Source organism: Lepisosteus platostomus, chromosome 1, assembly GCF_059453375.1.
Source record: "Lepisosteus platostomus isolate fLepPlt1 chromosome 1, fLepPlt1.hap1, whole genome shotgun sequence".
NCBI lineage: Eukaryota > Metazoa > Chordata > Actinopteri > Semionotiformes > Lepisosteidae > Lepisosteus > Lepisosteus platostomus.
In genome coordinates, this window is record NC_142611.1 from 77,125,907 (window position 1) to 77,144,891 (window position 18,985).

The 18,985-nt window shown below is 45.7% G+C and overlaps 1 protein-coding gene and 1 long non-coding RNA gene across 3 annotated transcripts; one reads left to right on the forward strand and one right to left on the reverse strand.

Moving 5' to 3' along the window:
* Positions 1–546: 546 nt before the first annotated feature.
* On the forward strand, positions 547–18,479 carry nelfa (negative elongation factor complex member A). 2 transcript variants are annotated; one of them, XM_088637899.1, is made up of 12 exons: positions 759–898; positions 1,449–1,510; positions 4,599–4,770; positions 5,433–5,594; positions 7,447–7,536; positions 8,403–8,530; positions 9,408–9,477; positions 10,959–11,047; positions 11,675–11,783; positions 12,348–12,646; positions 13,161–13,260; positions 15,259–18,479. In XM_088637899.1, the coding sequence occupies exons 3-12, from the start codon at positions 4,599–4,601 to the stop codon at positions 15,441–15,443; spliced, it is 1,404 nt and encodes a 467-aa protein (XP_088494025.1). In that variant the 5' UTR covers positions 759–898; positions 1,449–1,510; the 3' UTR covers positions 15,444–18,479. The 2 variants fall into 2 exon arrangements, with proteins under 2 accessions (XP_088494015.1, XP_088494025.1); XM_088637889.1 differs by lacking the exon at positions 1,449–1,510 and having other exon boundaries at positions 547–898.
* On the reverse strand, positions 679–1,760 carry LOC148678748 (uncharacterized). The gene is made up of 2 exons (XR_015939790.1): positions 1,207–1,760; positions 679–951 (listed from the first exon to the last, which is right to left on the reverse strand). It is a non-coding gene; the product is annotated as an uncharacterized LOC148678748 (long non-coding RNA).
* Positions 18,480–18,985: the final 506 nt, after the last annotated feature.

Genomic DNA, 18,985 nt, shown 5'->3' on the forward strand with positions numbered 1-18,985 from the left:
TAATTCAATAAGTCACGCACCGTTTCTTTTACAAAATGATGAACACAGTATTGTAGATTAATTTGGGCTGATGCTTTAATCAACACAGGCCACGGGTTTTGAAAAATGTATAACTACAATCAAGAGATGAAAACAGGAAAGAAAAAATATTAAGATACAAATATACAGATACAGTACCTTTTTACAATCCTACAGGACTATTACATTTTCAGGCTTCACACAGTAAACAGAAAGTAGAGCCCAGATTATACTTTTAATTTAGTTTCTAGGCAATTTTAGAAATCCCGCTCCTGGATTATAGAGACAGATGGGACAACGATAGGTGCTGTACTTCAGTGGTTGATGAAGTGTTTCAGGATCCATAGAAATGGAGTGTTACAGATAAATTTACGATTTAAAAACTGAATTTAATAAAGATGTTTTCTAATTAGGTAATTTTACATATAGGCGGGTTTCTCTTCTGCAGTTATGTTATTATTTAGTTCACAGTAATGAGCCCTGGAAGTGAAAAATAAAATTAATAAGGACCGTTTTCATCATCAGGGATGGCGCATCCCCAAGTACAGCTGTGACAGAGGCCATCTTGTGTTACGGCACACCAGAGGCTCATGGGGGTCCTGCCCGTTGTTGTGTGTTTTCTTAGGTAGCCTCTTAAAATGCCCGAACACTATTTGCTCCTTTTTCCAAGATGGCGTCGATGAGGGAGAGCGACACCGGCCTGTGGCTCCACAACAAGCTGGGATCGACGGACGAGCTGTGGGCGCCCTCCAGCATCGCCTCGCTGCTCACGGTTTCTGTCATCGACAACATCCGACTGTGTTTCTCCAGCCTGTCGCCTCCCGTGAAGCTGAAACTGTTGCTCGGGATGCTGCATCTGCCGAGGCGCACAGTGGACGAGGTGGGTCTCTTGTCAGGAGCCGCTCGGAGAGGCAGCGAGTGCCCTGCTAGCTGCTGAAAGGAAAACAGAACAGTCTCGGCCACCTAACAGTTCGGTTTTGGGCGGGAAGTGGCGGGTTTTTAACCCGCACAGCATGCAAGCACGTTTATAACACCCCGTGAGCAGTTTTAAAGCGTGCGTTACTCGATTTTAAATTAAAAAAAAACTCTGCACATGACAAGCTGGGGCTCGCCTGCGGTTTGTGTGCACGACTGGGGGGTGCGACTTCATACACTGACTGGAAAAAAACGTGCTCGGTTTTGCCTCACCTTACCGATTCGTAGTCTCGGTGTTATCATCCTGCACAACATGCGCAGACACAGCAGGTCTCCAAGCGGCGTTAAATGAACCGAATTTGCGGCGAAACCGGCTCTTGTGTTTGCAACTCCGGGGCATCACTTGGAGTGCCCGTGTGATCGGGGTTTCTCAACTGTAGTTTTTTTTTTAAATAAAAAAGTTACACATCTCTTCTCCCAGCGCCCTTTCTTATTTCGTTTTGTATTTTTTGAAGGGGTCTCGGCGGTACCTGGGCCAGTAACGTTAACTTGACTTTTTGATACAGCAGCTTAGCAGGTGAGGCGGAAAACCGCTACCGAAACTCCGGTGTTGCCTGACAGACTCCCGCTTCGTGCCAGCTTTTAGCAATATACAAGTCATAATGATACAAAATGTGGAGAATGTTTTGTTGTTTATGTTCTTGTTTGTAGTTTTTGTGGTTGTTTACGCGTGGAAGCGGTCGGCACGACGCAGCCCCTGACAGCTTTTGTCCTGCGCTGTCGGTTTAGTTAGTTTTGTTTTTAAAGAATTTTTAAATGCAGGATTCTGCAAAGCAGTTGCTGAATTGCATAAGCGAGACCCTTTTAGGTTTGGTACGGTTCCCTGCAGTTTATGTACGGTATCGTTCTGGCTTATGCGTAGTTCTGGACCTATTTAGGTTTGATGATTCATTGGCGATACAAAAAAAATCGTTTGTGATGGGAGTTTGTTTGAAACTAGGAATCTGTCTAGCCTCAGTATTGGAGTAAGGAATATGGCGCTTAAAAATAAACGAGAATGCTGTATGGAATATTGCAGCACAGATAAGTTAACAAATGCCCTTTAACGTTAATGTGCAATTCCATTCGTAGGCTTTGGGGGTATTTTGGAAATACATTTTTTGAATGCATACAGTTAAGAGGGAAATTCCCCTTGGTTTAAGTCACGCACAGGTGCTCAGATGTGAAGTGGTTGCAAGATGTTTTACATATACAGATCCTTCCTGTTTTGTAGTGATAAATTATAAGTTACAAACAAGAAGCAGCAGTTCTGCTCATCTAGCCCATGTGGTCATTTCTAGGTAATTCATCCATAGATGTCATTCATCTGGTTTTTGAAAGAAGCCAGGGTGCTGGCCTCAGCTTGTTCCAGACTCCCGCCACCCTTTGGGTAATGAAACGCCTCCTGTTCTCGGTTTCAAACGCACTTCCTCCTCCTTTCCACCCATGTCCTCTAAATTTGTGTTTCACTTTTCACTCTGAAGAAGTCAGTGCCTTTGGGGATTTGGAATACCTGTATCAGTTTTCCTCGTCATCTTCTCTGTTCGTGAAGGGTGGGTTCTTTCAGCCTGTCAGTGCAGGACAGCCCAAGAGTGTATCTAGTTGCTCTTCCCTAGACTGACTGGAGAGCAGCATGATCTTTTCTAGAATGCGGTGAGCAAAATTGTACTCGGGTGTTTTAAATGAGACTTTAATAATGCATCATACAATTTTATCTTAACATTACCTTGACGTCACTTCTAAGCTTTTACCTAAATATCCCAACATTTAGTTTGCCTTTTTAATTGCTTACCCCCATTGGCTCAGAAGATCTAATTGATGTGTCATTGTAAACACCGAAGTAGCCTCTTCAGGTCTATTTATTTTTATAGTTTGCAGTTTACTAACTGCATGCAATATCCTGCACTTGTCAAAATTAAATGGCATCTGCCAGGTGTTTGCTGAGTTATGAATTTGATCAAATTTTTTAATTTCCTTTGTTTCTTCTGCAGTGTTTGCTAATCCGTTTTTTTGCTAATTTAGTATCTTCTGCAAACCTGATTAGTTTTTTGACTGTTCCAGAACATAGATAATTGAGATCAGTTAAGAACAGCAGTAGTCCTAGTACAGATCCCTGCGGTACTCCACTGTTTACATCACTCCAGCAGGTAGTAGATGGCATGTCAATTAGGCAATACATCTTACTCTTAGTGTATTCCAGAGGTCTCCAGCCTTGTCCTGGATGACGCCCAGTCCAGCTAGTCTCATATACTACTTCTTTCTAAAGTTTAGGAAAACCTGAAAGTTGCTTATTAACTAATAAAAGTATTTTTGTTTTCAATTAAGGAAACTCCCATTGTTAAGGGTTGAAGGGCGTTCAGAATTGGGTCACACGTGATCTCAACTTTACTTAAATGTATCACCTTCATAGTTGATCAAAGATCAGGTATGAGTCTTGAGTTGAGTTTTGAGAACTTGGCTTAACGGTAACACAAGGAGCCTGGCAGTTGTGGACACCGAAGGACACTGATGTAATTATATCTGACAGGCTCCACTCTGTATCTACAAATCTCGGGTCCTCCTGTCACTGAAAGCCCTATCTAGGTCCATCACTGCAGAGGGATGACAGTGGGCCGTTCAGCTCAGTGGGAGCAGCCTTGTGCAGCACCACAGGCGTCCTGAAGCTCTCAGGGCTGGGCAGGCCATGACCTAGAGCACCACAGAGGCTCAAGTTTCACGTATTCCAAACCCTCAGAGGCACTGACAGTCCACCGAGTGGACTACAGTGAAACATGAACCAGAGCGCACAAGAGGGAGCTATGTGGAAGTGCTTTTGAAACTCAGAACAGGAAGCACTTCCTTACGCCAAGTGTTGTGGCGGTGTGGAACAAGCTACCCAGCTATGTTTCCTTCAAGAAACAGAGGTTTGGATCAATTAGCTGATGTCTACAAAAAGAACTAGATGGACCCATGTTTGTTTGTCTTGTTTGTAACCCTAAATGTCGTATACATTATATACATATCTGTTCCTTAAAAGCCCCCAGTGGTGGCAGTGTTGTGTGTGTATCGAAGTCCTCCCTGAAACACAGCTGCTGGGTTGTTCTGTTCAGAGAGAAGGGGGTCGTGCCTTTTCCACTTGTGAGCATTGTTTCTGTACCTGTTGCACCACAGATGTACTCCGTTGTCCTGGGGTTCTGTGTGACAGAATTTTCTTTCTTAACTCTATGTGTGAATTGTATTGCTCTCATAAAATTCTTTCTCACTGTCTCGCCTGCACGAGTAGCAGTCATTGTAAATGCGTCATGAAAGTTGTTGCTCGTTATGCCACCATCTGGGCATTGTCTTCTATCTGCGTCTGTATCCTTGTGTCTTTCAAAAGTCTATCCCATTTTTCTGTAAAAGTACCGACATGCTGTGGTCATTTTTCTGGCCAGCCAGCCATTCTATAACCCTGGAACTATGGGTTATAGTGCACTATGGCTGCTGTCGCATCATCCAGGTGGGGCTGCACACAGGTGGTGGTGGAGGGGAGTCCCCATGACCTCTTTGAGTGGAGTGTCCAGAAAAGCGCTGTATAAATGTAAGGAAGTATTATTTTTCGGTGTGGGGTGATGACGTGGGATTAACGGGGGGGGGTCTCTGTGCAGATGAAGGACGCCCTTTCCGAAATCATCCAGCTGGCCACCCTGGACTCGGAGCCCTGGGTGCTGATGGTGGCCGATATCCTGAAGTCCTTCCCAGAGACGGGCTCGCTGAACCTGGATCTGGAGGAGCAGAACCCCAACGTGCAGGACATCCTGGGAGAGCTCCGGGAGAAAGGCAAGAGCCGACGCTGAGTCCCGCCAGCCAGCCAGCCGGCCGGATCCCCCCGAGGGGAGACCGAGCTCCAGCTGGGCCGCGGTCACAATTCAGCAGATGAAGCAGAGTAGTAGCACATTTTCTTCTTCCGCAAATGCCACACCTGCGTGTTACAGTTGACTCGGATAAAGGTGATACATTGACAACTCCTTCATAAAGGCCTGCATCTTCTCAGGGCTGGTTGAACTCTTGTGCATTGTCTTGGCCTTTGCCTCGAGGACAGCTGCTTTGTTGAAACGTAGCTTGGCCGTTGAGGTGGCAGTCACACTTCATACAGCACTCGCAAAGGATCTTGCGAATGGATGTTAACTTTTTATCTGGGCTCCTGCCTTAATCTCCAGCAAGTGGACGGCAGCAAAACTTGTACCCATATGTCTCAAGTTTTAAGAGCAGGCAGTGCTGTATCGTGAAAGATATATTGCTTATTTGACCTGAAAAAAGACCTTTGCGCCAGCTTGTTCAGCACAGTAAATATTCAGTGTTTTCCCCTGATATTTCTTCAGCAAATAGTCAAGACACTGACGTTGTGCGGCATGGCTGAAGAAAAGATGTGACTGTAGTCTCTGAATGTCCTGTTGTACGAGAGGCTTCTCTCAGGCCCCTCTCGTCTCTCCTTGCCCCAGTGAGCGAATGTGAAGCCTCTGCCATGCTGCCCTTGGAGTGCCAGTACCTGAACAAGAACGCCCTGACCGCCCTGGTGGGGCCCCTCACCCCGCCCGTCAAACACTTCCAGCTCAAGAGGAAGCCCAAGAGCGCCACCCTCAGGGCGGAGCTGCTGCAGAAATGTAAGTGGGTCCCGGGATTGGTGGAACAAACCACATCACTGTCTAAAACGGGGCTCTCATCCCCGGTTCTGGGGACACCCTGTCCAGTTAGTCGTGTAGGTCTCTCCACAACAGAGGAGTCAAACCCTGGTCCGATAGAGCCACAGTAGGGACGATGTGAGGAGGCAATAAAAAAGCAAATAAAATATTAGGATCTATAGTTAAAAGCGTATATGTTGAAGAATATTCATATTAGAATATAGTGTGTAGTTTTGGTCAACACTTTAATAATAAAATATTAATTTATATTATTATAATTTAATAAGATTAATTGTTAAACATCGGTCCATGGAAGAGCAAACATATATTTGAAGGCAGTGTCTTGCACTGTCTGGCTGAAGTAACTGATTAGTTTTAGTCTTGAACAGAGGAGTCTATGATGGGACATGATACAAGTATTAAAAATCCACAAAGACGCTGACAGTGTCAGCCCAGTAGATCTTCAGGGTGAATGGTAAAACCCAAACTAGGTGACACCAATGGAAACAATGTTAAAGTGCATTTAAAACTCGGAACAGAAGGCGCTTCTTTACCACTAGGGTGGTGGGAGTATGGAACAGGCTACCCGGCCATGTGGTTGAAGCAGATAACCTGGCACCAGGAATGGTTAGATGAGATCATTGAGTCAGTGCACTACTAAGAGCCAACAGGCTAGATGGGTCAAATGGTCTCTCACTTCTAAGTGTTCCTGTGCTTGTTCCAGGCCCCCACAACGTTTTGTGTAAAGATGTGCCTCCTGTACTCAGTTTTCAAACATCCTCTTAATTTCCATTGTGTCTTCTGTTTTGCGTTTTCCTTTTTATTCTGAAGACATTCACTTGGTTGACTTGCCATCATCAGTACCTTTGAGTACTCTAAATACTTTGGACTGAGTCCCTTTAAACTCCGTGCGTTGTACCTGAAAGGTATTTTGTAGGACTTTATTGCCTGTGGGTAAAACACTTCTCTAGCTGCCATTTCAGTGTTGCGAAGGAGTTAAGAAATGTGAGAAATTTGCAGCATTTGTTTTGTTTATCCTCATCACGGTCAGGTTAGCTGGTGGTAGAGAGGGCTGTGTTACTCTATAACTGTGCTGATAAGAGCAGAACAGTGCTGGTGGAAACTGAGGTGTCATGCAAGAACAGGAAGCCACACTGCATCAAAACGAAAAAACCATCTGTGTGTGTTTCATGCAGAGCAGCAGAGCGTGGTCAGATATGAAAAGTCTTTATGAAGCAGGGGGTCCTATTCTGCAGCCTGTTGAAACAACTAGCATGGGCCCAAAGGCAAAACTCATAAAAGCAAAGCCTGTTGGGATGCCTCCTTTCTCTTTATTTTTTGTATTTCTGTGACTAGTGTGTTTTTTGTTTGTTTTGATAGTGTGAGATTTGGTTTCGCTGTCCCTACTCAAAGGCAGTTAACCCCTTTAACATTTCCAGCCTTCTTGTGAAGCCCCAGTCACGGTTTTCAGCCCCCGTGTATTTCCAGAATGTTGTGGTCGATGCTTTTTATTCCTAAACTTTATTGCATTGCACGGCTAGCGCTAGGAGGTCTTGAGGCGTGATTGATCGAGAACGCAGTGGTGAGAAAATAGAGGACATTTAAAACCGAGAACAGGAGGTAGTTCTTTACCCCAAGGGTTGTGGGAGTGTGAAACAAGGGAATGTCTTGTTTTCTTTCAAGAGAAGTCTAGATGAGATCCACTGATCCGTTAATGACTAACTACTAAACAGGTTAAAGGGCCTGATTGGCCTCCCCTCGTTTGCAACCCTTATGCAGTAAACATCATTTGAGTCAGTTGTGTTATCCTCTTTGCTTTTTCCCCTTTTTTCAGCAACTGAAACAGCTCAGCAACTTAAGAAGAGTGCTGGAGTGCCTTTTCATGCCAAAGGAAGGGGCTTAGTCAAGAAAATTGACACAACAAGTAAGTTAAAAAATACTCCGGGTACGCATCTCAAAGACTCAGACGTGCACATCTCCTGACAGCTACTGTAAACATATCACTTTGAAGTGAGAAAAAATGTAGATGTGAAATTAAATTCCTGTTATATGCCTGTAAGTTATTCTTGATGGCCATAACCTGCCCTTACTTGCCAGAGGTATTGTTAATTGTTAATGAAATTAGTGACTTGTTGGAATGAGATAATTGTAATCTGCAGATGTTCTAAAGGCCTGTGCTGATACAGTCAGTAAGTGTTCTTCACCAGTTTGCCTTAAGCCCTAGGTGGTGCGTTCCCCTCATTCCTGGATGAGGGCCCTGCTAGAGTGTAAGGCTCTGTTTATGTGCAGAGAGCACTGGGATGCATGACAAGTGTCTCTTTCGGGAACCCTGGACCCCAGTGTCAGCGGCACGTGATATAATCTTATGCCTGCGCATTGTCAACGTACTGGAAGGTGCTTGGTCCAGGGAACGGGGAGGATGCAGATATTCACAAAGAAAATATTTAATGCCTATATCCAAAGCACCCGGCTTCCAGTCAGTTACAGAACCTTGAACACTTTGCTCTGTGCAGCACGCCAGAATGGCACAATCCCACTACAACTAAGGAGTTATTTTTTTCTACTAGTTTGATTCTTATCTAGTGTCCTTTGCCAAAAGAGAGTTAGACATGCACCATACAAAAGGTCATAACTTCCTGGTGTCATGGCGTGGGGAAGATTGCAAGGATGGAAATAATCAGTCGGCTTGTCTGGAATGAAATTAGTTTGTAAGTGTTATTGCTTATTATCAGTCATGTGTAGCAGCCACCACCCTTCCTCTCTGTCACTTTCTCTGTTGCTCCTCTGCAGCCCCCCTCAAAGGAATACCAAAAGCCCCCTTCAGGAGCCCTACGAACCCCAGCATGTTCAGCCCAGCCACCAACAGAACGCCCATCCCCCCACCCAGGACCCCCATGCGCAAGGAGAGGGGTGTCAAGGTAAGGGGAGCCAGGGGTCGGTGTATTCGCGTCCTGGGGTCACGTTCTGGGAAGAAGGTTTTGTTTCTTCAACATGCTCAAAGGTGTTGAGAAAGGTAGCTCGGTAGATCTAATCCCAGCCGACGGGGAGAAACAAACCAGAGGGGAGCTGTGGGAAAGTGCATTTCAAACTGAGAACAGGAGGCGCTTCTTTACGCAAAGAGTTGTGGGTTTGTGGGCCAGGCTAACTCAGCCATATTGTTGACGAAAATACCCTGGCTTCTTTCAAGAAATGGATAACATTCCTCTGATCAGTTAGCTACTAATTGTTAAATGGGCCAGATCTTCTCACTTGTAACCATTTTTATTTTCTTATTATTGGAAGGGTGTCTCTGTGGAAAAGAAAACTACAAAAACGGAAAAGCTAAATAGTGCAATAGAATGTTTCTTTGTCAGTTGGTGTCACCGATCATTGCTTCTCAATATTAGATGCTTTATGATTGGGTTGGGATTTTGTATGTTGTCCTTACATTGTAAAAACTTAGTTTAAAGCTCAAAATTCCCAATCATTTCTCTTTAATACAGGGTTTCTCACCTTGCGGTTCTTCCGGTCTTCTCCTTTGTACAAATTGCAGCTTAATTGCTATATTAATTCTGATGATCATCAGCTAACTTAATAAAGGGGCTAATTAGTGCAACAATTGAGCTAATGGACTGGACTGGGGGGGAGGCTGCAGATTGATTTGTCCTGTTCTAAATGATTTCTTTATTAGAAGTCTGAAATGGTATTGTATTGTTCCTAATGCCACGAACAGGACACAGACGTTTTTCAGATTTCCTGGGTGACCGCTGGAAGAAGTAATAGCCTCTCACGTTCTTTATGTATCTTTCCACACAGCTGCTAGACATCTCGGAGCTGGATATGGTTGGTGCTGGAAGAGAAGCCAAGAGGAGAAGAAAGACGTTAGGTAACTGCGCTTAGTCAGCATTGCATGTCCCTGATACTCCTGGCTTAGCAGCTGCAATCAGAAGAGATGCTGAATTTTTACATTTGGGAGGATGACCTCCACTACAGTGTTTGATTTGCTTTCTGTTTTTTCTGACAATTAGCAATTAATGAATTATTAATAAGATTATTGGTTAGTAACATGTTAGTAAATTGTCTCTCGGCCATAGACTTTGACATAGTATTTTCTTTTTACCTTGTCTCCTTTTCTCGGGTGACAGAGGGGTGTTTAAAGAGGCCGGGTACGAGCCTTGAACACGGCTGCTCTGGTTTCCCAAGCTGCTTGTTCGCTCTTGCTCTCTGTGCACAAACAGAACATTGACTCCTCTTTGACCTGAGGCCAGAAAAAGAAGGAGTGACTCTTACCCGAGTCTGTTCGGGCTGTATCCATGATGACCCCCTCAGAGGGCCTGGAAGTTTTTGGCTAAAGCCTGCAGAGCCTCACTGCTGAGCTCTTTAAACTCAGGGCAGCGCAGTTCAGGAAAATACTGCTCTTTTTTCTTTTAGGAAGGACACAATTCCATTAATTCAATTCAGTTAACACGACAATAATGTTTTTAAGAAAGATCAGTAAGGGGTTCAGCTTACAGTTTACTTGAATGAGGCTAAAACCCACAGTCATAACTTTTCCATATAGGGCTGGGCGATATATCAAATATTCATCTAAACCGACGTTAAGAATCTCTCCCCGACTTTATTTTGCTTGTATCGGTATGTTCGGTAAAAACTTTCCCCACTGTGTGCTTTCATGAGCGGTCCCCTTAAAAACTCCAACACCCAGACGTCATATCCAGTCACATGCTTCTGCCTTGTCCAACCTTTGTTCTTCATTCAAAACACAGAGAAGCGTGCCGAGCGCTCATACTGAACCCCAGTCAGGCAGGGATGACTCAAGTACAAATGAATTTGAGCTGGTATCTAAAAAAGATGCAGTGTCGATCGTTTGGTCATATTTTGGCTTCAGCGAACAGGATACTGAACAAAGAGAAGTCATACAATGTTGAGTAGTGTTTATGAAGAAGTTGGGATATTGTTCTTTAGTCTCATTCAAGTAGAGTATTACTAAGGTTCATTGTAATCAATTCTTTTTTTGCTAGAGCTTATAATCTTGTGGCCAGACCATAAAAATGGTCAAAGAAACGTATTAAAGATCTGCATCCCATCTGGATTGTGGAGGAGAGAGGAGATGAAAGATTTGTAGGTTTTCTGTTGCTGTGTAAATTATTTTTTCCAGATTGCAGTTTAACAACAAAAATCCCAAATTTAAGAATCATTTATGGAATCATTTTCCAGGTTTGCCATGGCCTTGTGATTTGAATGCAAATCGCTGTTCTGGTAGAGGGGAAAGCGCAGCAGTCCTGGAGCAGCCAGGTTCTGGCCCGTTTCCCTTCACTCTGGATTGACGGGTGTTTTTTTGTTGTTGTTCTTGTTGTTGTTGAGCAGAAGCGGAGGCTGGGGAGAAGCCTGCCAAGGAAGAAGCAGTGGTGGAAAACGTGACGCCGGACTACGCGGCGGGCCTGGTGTCCACACAGGTATGGAGACGGCTTTTCTCTCTTAAGTGTGCAGTCTGCACTGGAACTGGTGCCCACCTGCGCCCACTGTGCCCACCTCTCCCACTGCGCCCACCTGCACCCACCTGCGCCCGCCTCTCCCACTGTGCGCGCCTCTCCCACCTCTCCCACTGCGCCCACCTCTCCCACTGTGCCCACCTGCGCCCACCTCTCCCACTGTGCCCACCTGTGCCCACCTCTCCCACTGCGCCCGCCTCTCCCACCTCTCCCACTGCGCCCACCTCTCCCACTGTGCCCACCTGTGCCCACCTCTCCCACTGTGCGCGCCTCTCCCACCTCTCCCACTGTGCCCACCTCTCCCACTGTGCCCACCTCTCCCACTGTGCCCACCTGCGCCCACCTCTCCCACTGTGCCCACCTCTCCCACTGCGCCCACCTGCACCCACCTGCGCCCGCCTCTCCCACTGTGCGCGCCTCTCCCACCTCTCCCACTGTGCCCACCTGTGCCCACCTCTCCCACTGTGCCCACCTCTCCCACTGTGCCCACCTCTCCCACCTCTCCCACCTCTCCCACCTCTCCCACTGTGCCCACTGCGCCCACCTCGTGGTCTGATCCCTGCTCTTCTGTGTTATTTCTGTCTGTTTCAGAAACTTGGTGCTTTAAGCAATGAGAGCGCATTACCTTCTACAAGTTACCTGCCTGCCACTCCCAGTATGGTCCCGTCATCTTCGTACATTCCCAGCTCCGAAACACAGGGTGGGTATTCCGCCACACTGTGTGTGTGATGGCTCTGGAGGATGTGGCGAATCCTTGTGGATCCAGAGACGGATTTGTCACGCAATATATAGGACTGTTTTGACTTCTGAAGGTCTTTGGAGCAGTGTACTTGAGCATACAGGAAATTAAATCTTAAATATTTTCTTTTTCTTATCTTATTATTAAGAAATCTGTAAATCTCAGTAGTGTCAGTGTGCTAGCACTGCTCTTCAGAAGAAGGCAAATTTAAAATAACCCCTTATTATTTTTTCAATGTGCAATCTTTATATTTGTTTGCCGTTTTCTTTTTGTCCTCACCCTTTCTCAAATCTAAGGTCTGTATTTTGTAAAAAAAAAAAACATTTGGTATGCTACGCAGTGCAAGGTTAATGCAACACTCTGTATCATAATGTCAAGTTAAAATTTTACAGCTGCCCAAAGGATAAGAAAGTAACTGAAGCAACTCGTAAGTCTTACAGTCTGCAGTCTTACAAGTATTTAGAGAATTGTGAGTTTGTTGTTCTTTTTTTTCTGGTCTGTTAATTGTCCCTGTGTCCTCTTCAGCCAGCGCAGGTGGCTCAGCGCGGGAGACTCTGCAGGCCAGCCGGCAGTCGGATGAGCTGGCCCCGCCCAGCACGACGCTGCCCGGCCAGTTCAAGCAGAGGACGCCCATGTACAACAGCAGCACCAGCCCCACGGCCCCGACCTCTCCGCCCACCCCCGCCAGCACCCCGACAATCAGCACACCGCCTGCAGCCTCGACGGCCACACAGCAGGAGCCCCAGACACAGCCCCCGCTGGCTCAGACAGCACAGCAACAGACTCCCCAGCCGCCACAACCCAAAAAGAGCCTCTCGCTCACCGTGAGTCTGGCCTCTTATACTGGGCTGCCACGCCCCCTTTCCCTCTCAGCCAACCAGAGTTTGGCTCCGCCTCTTCTCCCCAGCAGTGGCCGTGTGACTAATTATAAGATCTATTTCAAAGGCTGGATGAGATCCTCGTCTCAATTACCTGCTAATTACCTATCGCTATAGATGGGCTGAATGGCCTCCTCTCTGAACCATCTGTTGCTCTAAAGATATATTTTGTTTTTGTTTTTTTTAAATAAAATAATTTTCTAAATGTAGAAATGTAAACGTTTCCACTCAATAGCTGGAAAACAGTGATAACCTATTTTTAAAATTGTACTTATGCCATTTTGCCTTTGTTGATTAACTTCTTCGGTCATGATTCGAAGTTTTGAAGTCTTTCCGTAAATCGTAACATATTAATATTGATTCATTTTATTCTTAAACATAAACAGTCAGATAAGATTCCCTGAATTGTCTTTTTTTGCTTTTCATGTAATAAATGTGCTTCCACTCCTGCCTTTCACAGCGAGAACAGATGTACGCCGCCCAGGAAATGTTTAAGACGGCAAACAAGGTTACACGACCTGAGAAGGCCCTCATTTTGGGGTTCATGGCAGGATCTAGAGGTATTGGAGTTGTTTTTTATCCTTGTGTTCTGTAAGCCAGGCTGATCTCTTACACCACACTCGGACAGTAAGGGTTTAATTTGCTGTCTGCACAAATGTTAAATTATTTTTTTCAAGAGGCTAATGTGGTTTCCTTTTCCAAACTTTTGGGTTAATGTATTTCCTATGTTTAATACTAAATGAATGGCTTCTTCCTAACTGATCTGTAGAATGTAGTGTTAATAGCAGGATGAAAAATTATATTTTTCATTTTTCTGGCAATATAGCTGATGATGGATAGGTAAGACTTTATTGATCCCGAAGGGAAATTGATGTGTTACAGCAGCCCAGCACAAGACAAGTAAAAACAGACATCAGAATAGACGGAAAATTAAAATACGTACAGTAATACAAAATAAATATAAAATATATACATATGTGTGTGCAAAATATGCTCATAGTCACTGTAAAAACAATAAAATATGTGCAAAACATGCATAGGTACAGATTGAGTGTCCAAAAAAAGTACAATGGTGCAACATGCTGTCCATAGACGAGCAAATGAAGGGCTAACAGTCCTAGCCTAGGGCAGCCTTATACACCCTGACAGCTGCCGGGAGGACAGACCTGCGGGAACGTTCCCTTGAACACCGCAGTTGGAGCAGTCTGGTGCTAAAAGTGCACCGCTACCTACTAACAGTCCCATGAAGCGGATGAGTGGCGTTGTTCATGATGGCTGTGAGCTTGGTCAGCATTCTCCTCTCAGCCACCACCTCCAGGGGTCAAGGCTCAGCCCCAACACAGTGCCAGCCTTCTTGATAAGTTTTATTGAGCCTATTTGCATCTCTTGTCATGATGCTTCTGCCCCAGCACACAACAGTGTAGAAGATGGCCGCTGCCACCACTGATTCATAAAAAATGTGTAGCAGTGTTCCACACACAACATAGGACCCGAGTCTCCTAAGAAAATAGTCGGCTCTGACTTTTCTTTTACAAGGTGTCAGTGTTAACCGGCCACTCCAGCTTATCATCCAGGTGTACCCCTAAGTACATGTAGGACTGCACCCCCTCTATGTCCTCACCCTGGATGGAAACAGGGTTCAGCGGAGACTTATTCCTTCTAAAGTCCATGACCATTTCTTTAGTCTTGCTGGTGTTTAGCTGGAGATGGTTAAGATGACACCACTCCATAACGTTGATTTTTCAAGCTCCTATATTCCTCCTGCCTCCCCTCACTAATACACCCCACAATTGCAGAGTCATCCGAGATCTTCTGCAGATGACATGTCTCAGAGTTGTACCTGAAGTCAGAGGTGTAAAAAGTAAACAGGAATGGAGCAAGGACAGTCCCCTGTGGAGCCTCAGTACTGCTAACAACCTGTTGGGACATACAGCTCTGTAGCCGTACAAACTGTGCCCTGCAGGTCAGATAGTCTATAATCCAGACACCCATCCCCTTGTTATACAAAAGAAATTCATTCCTCGAATGTGAAATTTCGCATGACGAAAAGTCATGCTTACATAATTGGTGTAATATTACAGTTCATTTTGGCATTTTTATTTTTTAACATTACTTTATTAACCCTTTACAATTTCTTGCATTAGGAATTATCTTTTCGCATACCCCAGCTTGCTCTCCATGAGACACACAGATAGGGAGAGAGCCCGGGGTCAGAGCGCAGGGTCTGCCATTGTACAGCGCCCCTGGAGTAGTGGGGTTAAGGGTCTTGCTCAGGAGCCCAACGGAGTAGGATTACTCTGCTGGCTGCGGGATTTGAACCGGCAACCTTTCAGCCACAGGCGCAGATCCTGAGCCACAGAGCCACCGCTCCGCCCCATCGATGCTTTTGGGAGCATCGTAACAATGCATGGCCTGATCCTGCATACATTGGTGGTTTTGCCACATTGGCTAAACAAGGTGTAAGAAAAGAGAGCCCTTTGTTTCCAGGAGATAAGTGTCATGTTTCATTCCCTCCCCTTCCTCTTCCTCCTCCTCCCCCTCTGCTTCGTCCCGTCCAGAGAACCCGTGCCCCGAGCAGGGCGACATCATCCAGATCAAGCTGAGCGAGCACACGGAGGTGCTGCCAAAGGCGGACGGCACAGGCAGCACCACCATGCTGGTGGACACGGTGTTCGAGATGAACTATTCCACAGGCCAGTGGACCAGACTCAAGAAGTACAAACCCATCACCAACGTGTCCTGAGGGGGGCGCCGGGGGGCCGGCGTGGAGTTTGGGATTCCCTGCCCTGCAGGGACGCGGGAGGCAGTCGTCCTCCAGGAACTCTCCAGTTCACGGCGGGCAGACGCTGGGGATCGGGGTTTTTTTTTTTCAGAATCCAGCCTTTTTTTTGGGGGTGGGGGTAGGGGGTTCCTTGTTCTTCTGCTTTTGTTTTTGAAAGCCCTCCGGTGACCTCCCTTCAGATTGCTGAGGCGGTGCCTTCCAGTCGTTTCCCCAGCGTTGGACTGGAGACTCCCGCTGGAGCCGAGCTTTCCTGCTGGCTAGAAATGGCACCTGCCGCTTTCTCCCATGCCATCGGGCTCTTCGGAGCCGTCCGGCACAAAGTTTGGATCGAACCGTGCCAAGAAGGGAAGAGCTCAGCTATATAGGAGCCCCAGTTAATGTACTGATTGGCAGAAGCTGCAAGGAACCGGTCTTGTTTTAGTCGTGCCCGAGGAGCACCGACCCATAATATCTAGAGCAGGGTTCTCCGACCCTGGTCCCGCAGCGCCCCAGTGCAGTCCAGGACCTCTTACAGGCAGCAATTAAGCGATCTCAGTAACCTTGTTCCAGGCCTCCTGAAATTGATCAGTTAAATAGGTGGTGTGTTCAGTTACGTAATTGAGAGATGAAACAAAGGACCAATGTTCTCTTTATCAAAACATAACTTCCTTAATTGATCAAGTAGCTAAACAAGTGTTTCTAATGTTTGAAGAGCGGGTGATTTAGTGTGACCTGTAATAATGACAGGATCGGGGCTCTCTGGGACCAGGGTTCAAGACTCCTGATCTAGATTCGTTACCTATCCCCAGATCAACTGCACAGTAGTGAGAGCCATTCTTTTAAACCCCCGCTCAAAACTACCAGGTTTTACAGTTATTTTGTTTGGTGCCTGAGAAACGCCCTTGTATGAAAATCCACTTTTATTGACTGGGACACAGGTTCATTGTGAGATCTCACAATCTTGATGAGAGGTGAAAACAGTTTAGCATGAGAACCATCCAATGAAAAGGGACTGCTATACTGTATCAACCAAGCAAGACCACAAAAAAGATTTTTTTTTAATAACCGTTAACCTCTCAATGCATTTCTTTTTGTGTATTTTTTCTTGTGTTACCGTGCGCAATGGTCCATTTTTCCGTTTGTGAAAATCCAGGTTGCTTCAAGCGCTGTGTGCAACATGTAATGCTGCTGTTTTATAAAAAACAATAATAAACGTCCTGATGTCGTGCTGAAAGCAGGACCCCCCCCTCGTATGGTTCACAGATCTCCAACGATGGCATTTTGTTTGTCTTTTGTAATACAGCAGCATTTCGGGGAAGAAGACTTCCAGGGGTTTCTGAGTAACTCGGTGGGGCACCGCCTGTAGCGCACACACCTCTGGCTGAAGCAGCCGCCATTTGTCATCACCCATTCAGTGGCACACAGCTGGCAAAGGGCCCCTGTGCATTGATTGGGCTTCAGGAAGCCGGAGAATCCCTGCCCTGCTGCACTACAGCGATCCCGGGCTCTAGTGGGGGCGTCCTTGAGCTTTCCGTGTCGTGTGCCGGGAGCGCTGTGCTCCTTCCAGAGTGCCTCTGGCACCCGGAAGGGAATGATGAACGGACTGACAGCCGCCAGTGTGCCCGAAAGGCGGGTTGTTCCCCGGCCAAGTCCTGGGGATCCACAGACCTGCTGGTTTTCGTTGCACCCGTGTGTTCGGTTACACAATGGAACTCTAAGAGAGATCCGATAGCTGCATGGAGTTTTTTTACGTCCTCCGCTTGATCTGATCCTTTATCGGTGGTTCAGATTGTGGTGTAACTAGTCGCAGGAGGATGAGGATAAAAATGGGGTGGCATGGCGACGCGATGATTGACGTTGCTACCTCACAGCACTGGGGCCCGGGGTTTGGTCTTGGCCCTGGGGTGCTGTCTGTGTGGAGGTCGTATGTGCTCTCCGAGAGAGGGGGTTTCTTCCCACGGTCCAAAAACATACTGTTAGGTTCATTGTTTGCTGGGACAATTAGGCCTGGTGTGAGTGAGTTTGACTGGCGTCCCACCCAGGATGTACCTTGCCTTCTGCCGCTGGGATAGCTTGCTGGGATAGGCTCCGGCTCCCCCATGACATGAGAAAGAGGTTAAAAGGATGGATGGATCCGATGGTAGTTTGAGTATGAACTCTTGGATTGTTTTCCATATACAAGGTTGGCTTTTTAACTATTTTTGTTTTAAGTTGTTTCAAATCTCCAACCTATGAGTAGAAGAGAAAACGGGGGAAAAAAGGTTCTAACCCAGCAACCTGTGGCTTTGATTTAGGATTTAAGTAAAGAGCTCAGTTCCAGTGAAAACCAGCAGGTGTGGGTGTCCCCAGCAGGATGGACAACCCCTGCTCTGTCCTGATCTATTACAGGGGTTGTGGCAGCAAGACAAGTTAAGGATTGATGATTCGAAGCTGCGAGAGCATATAGAGAAAAGTGTCAATTTTATATTTGTATGTAGATGACCATGCACTTTGGGTATTCACTGAAGAGTTCACTAAGCTACTTCCCTGCAGGTTCTTATGAAATGTTGCATAGGATAGACTTAAGACCAAAAGGGATAAAGAATGTAATTGAGTAAGTATAGTACGATATTACACAAGTTAAAAATCTTGCATTATGAAATGCTACTGCTTCACCAGAATATAGAGCTCTTCAAATGGTTATATTTATGGAGGAGCAAAATCCCTTCTGTCTCAAACTTGGTGAATGTGAATAGTACATGTATAAAATACATTCTTGTAAACCTTTTGGGTTCCCACAACATGATCTCAAGATTGACCACAAGAAAATGAACATTTAGTGTTTTAAGGGCTTTTTAAAAAAAGGCTGGTTTTGAGAAGCATAGCAGTTATTGTGTCCCACATGGTTCTCATTTATGCTACGATAGAAGCCGAAGAACTCATTGGGCTTAACAGTGATCTTTTTTGACTTTTTGAATGTACCAGGCTGTCCGAAAGGAGCTCTTAATTAGATCGAATAAAACCTGAATCTGGGCCTTTCCACATGTCCTCTTCTGTCAGGGGTCTTGTGATGTATGTCTGAACACCCACACAGTCCTGACTCCAGCATACAGCATGCTACAGAGCCCCCTTACCTTTTATAGTGTCTCCCAAATCTTGTCCACAGCTAAAATGTCTAGAGTCATTAAAACATCTGAGTAAATGTTTAAATCACTTATTCCCATTCACAAATTAACCTGCAGGGGGAAAAAAAAATCTACTTTTGGTCGATTACAGGTAGACCCAAAAGTGAGTGTCCTCACACTGTTGAAGTTAAAAATGAGCTTTTTTTCTCACCATATTTAAATCATGTGCAATGAGTTGCACATCATTTCTCCCATGTGAGTTCCATCAGCAGCTTCTAAAAAGACTTGCAGCTCAATAGACGAGAACAAATAGAAAGGTAGTAGATAATTGATCTGGGGTCTTCTCCAGCCATGCCCTGAAAGAAGCCAGACTACTGAGAGGAACTGAGTTCCCCCTAATCTTGAGTTCTAGAAGCACAT